The sequence below is a fragment of the Ochotona princeps genome, chromosome 22 (genome assembly GCF_030435755.1).
Source record: "Ochotona princeps isolate mOchPri1 chromosome 22, mOchPri1.hap1, whole genome shotgun sequence".
Classification (NCBI taxonomy): Eukaryota; Metazoa; Chordata; class Mammalia; order Lagomorpha; family Ochotonidae; genus Ochotona; species Ochotona princeps.
This window is the reverse complement of record NC_080853.1, coordinates 35906633-35909009: the sequence shown is the minus strand read 5'-3', so window position 1 is coordinate 35909009 and position 2377 is coordinate 35906633. Positions and strand designations below refer to the sequence as shown.

General features: G+C 64.6%; 1 protein-coding gene across 1 annotated transcript; it reads right to left on the bottom strand.

Annotated features, from left to right (window-relative positions):
- Positions 1–257: 257 nt before the first annotated feature.
- On the bottom strand, positions 258–2095 carry AP5S1 (adaptor related protein complex 5 subunit sigma 1). Its single transcript, XM_058679576.1, has 3 exons — positions 1833–2095; positions 1433–1603; positions 258–684 (listed from the first exon to the last, which is right to left on the bottom strand). Exons 2-3 carry the CDS (start codon positions 1597–1599, stop codon positions 258–260), a joined length of 594 nt encoding a protein of 197 aa, XP_058535559.1. The 5' UTR covers positions 1600–1603; positions 1833–2095.
- Between the last annotated feature and the right edge of the window lie 282 nt (positions 2096–2377).

Below are 2377 nucleotides of genomic sequence, written 5' to 3'. Positions count from 1 at the left end.
GCTGTGAGCACCGCGGGCTGAGGGGTCTGTGAAGGAGGGGTGTTGACACAGACACCCGAACAAGCCACACACAACAGGGTGCTCTGATCCCACCCACCCAAGGATGGGCCAGGTGCCCCCGCCGCCCTCTGTCTGGCTCCCCTGTAGTCAGCGTGTGCTGTCCACAGTGCCAGGTAAGCCTGGAGCTGGCAGTGGCTGGACCGGAGACAGACGCTGGCATCCCCTGGCTGCGCAGGAAGCCCCATCCTGGCGGGCAGTCAGCGGGGCCAAGAAGCACTGAACTCCTTCTCCAGGACCTGGACAAACTGGTCGTTGAGGAAGAGCAGCTGCCCATGGGGCAGGAAGCGTGAGAGGAGGCCCTCGATGCGGTCAGCCCGCAGCAGGAGGTTGGTGCCTGGGGTCAGCAGCCTCAGGTGGTCGAGCAGGAGGCGGACCAGCAGCCGGAGCGTGCTCTCAGCCAGCAGCAGGTTGTCATGGGCGTCCAGCACCAGGGTGAACCCTAAAGACAGCACACCCAACCACAACACCGTCCGTGGCTCCCGGAAAGGGTCCCCTGCCGCCAGGTGGAAGGCTCCAAACGGGGCCTCGGGCAGGAACACTGGCTCATCGGAGACCTGGGCCTGAAGCTCCATGGAGGAACGGCCAGATGCCTGCTGCTGCAGTTGGCACATGGTGTCCACCTGCCTGGGGAGAGTGGGTGGGTCAGCCTGCGGGGGACAAGCCTGGGAAGGCTCCTACACTACCAACTGCTGCCACCCCTGGAGTAGGGTGCTGCCTAGGCCCTCGGTCTCAGGGGAGGAGACGGGGCCCAGAGCCAGACCATGCCCCACGGCCCAAAGGCAGGGTATGACCTCAGCTGGACGCAAGCAGCAAGGAGAATCAACGGCACTGCCCAGCCTCTCCACCCTCCCCTCAGCCCAAGACAGGTGGGAAAACATGCCACTGACTGGTCACCTTCCATCTGAGCCATGTACTCACCAAGGACCTGGCATGGCAGGGGCTGGCACCCCAGAAGGTAGCGGGAGGCAGAAGTCTCTGGCACCTGCTCGATCTCTGTGGTCGGGGCTGGGCCAGTCAAGGGCTGGCCACCACAGGCTGGAAGTGCCAGTGCGTTCTCTCTTTGTGGGAACCTCCTAAAGCCTCCAGGCACACTAAAGACCCTGCTAGGTCTTAGGCGCGGCATGTTGGCCTGCCTACACTCAGAGCTCCGTGTGGCTGTGTAACCTTGAGCAGGGCAGGGTTATTAAACCCCCCTGTACCTCAGTTTAATCTGTGCCACTGAGCACAGCACCTACCTGAAAAGCATCTCTGAGCATCCCAGGGGTTAACAGACTGGTCTGCTTAACAAGCCCTTCCAGGTGCCACAGACACTATGATGTCGTGCCAGGTCACAGCCTGGGAAACACCCCTCGCACAGCCAAGGCTCGGTTACCTGGCCACGGCCAACATCTGCTCCTTGCAGAGCAGCCTGTCCGTCCCTGCAGCACGCGGCGGCCAGTCCTCAGCTGAGTCCTCAGCCCCGAAGACGCGGGAGTAGAGCACTCGGCAAAGCCCGGCGTCCTCGGCCCGCACGGTGTGGATGAGGAAGGCGTGCACCATGGCTCTGGAGGAAACAGACAGGGGGTGCGTGGGGCGGGAGCGGGCCGAGCAGGGACACCCCCAGGGACCCCTGAACCACGGTCAGCAGGGCACGACATGGGCGAAGCTCAAACTACAAGAAAACTAGCCCGAGGTCTGCAACAGTATCCAGGTCGTTAGAGGGAAAGAAGGCGCGGGGAGGCGGGCCCCAAGCGCCACCTGCTCCCGGAACCGGGATCCCATCAGCAACTCACTCAAACTCCAGGGAAGGCGTGTGGCTGGAAACTGTTTCAAAATGCAGACAAACGGGGCGTCCGGCTGGCCCGTGGCGACGGACACATAGTGGACACACAAGAGGCTAAACAGACGATCTCCACGGGCTCAAGAGGAAGGTTCCCGAAGATGCTCCGGGACCCAACGTCCACGCGCTGACCCCCGACGACCTCCGCGCCCAGCCGCTGCCGCCCGCCCTACGCGTCATCAGCCCTCGCCGCGCGTCCCCCAGGCCTCCCAGGTCGTGGCGAAGCCTCCTGACGTCACGGCCCTCTCTAACCCTGCGCGCAAGGCACTTCGGGGATGGAAGTCTCTTACTCCAGGCTGGCCGGCCCTCGGCGGAAAGAAGGCAGTGGCGGCCGCGCGCAGGCCGTGGACGCCGGACCGGGTGGGTGCGCCCTTGGTCAGACGCGCGGGGTCGCCTGGCTCCCAGTTCCTGCGCCTTAGGCGCGGTGATGAAGCCCCAGGACCGGCGAGCCTGCAGTCCGGGAGCCGTGCGCCCGCTGGGGGCCGCGCGTGCAGGTCG

What these genes read in the sequence shown, in the direction of transcription:
- AP5S1 (XM_058679576.1), bottom strand. Translation starts at nt 1,599, where the DNA reads ATGGTGCACGCCTTCCTCATCCACACCGTGCGGGCCGAGGACGCCGGG. An exon ending in CAGATGTTGGCCGTGGCCAG is followed by an intron (nt 685 to 1,432) that starts GTAACCGAGCCT and finishes CACTCTCCCCAG; the next exon opens with GCAGGTGGACACCATGTGCC.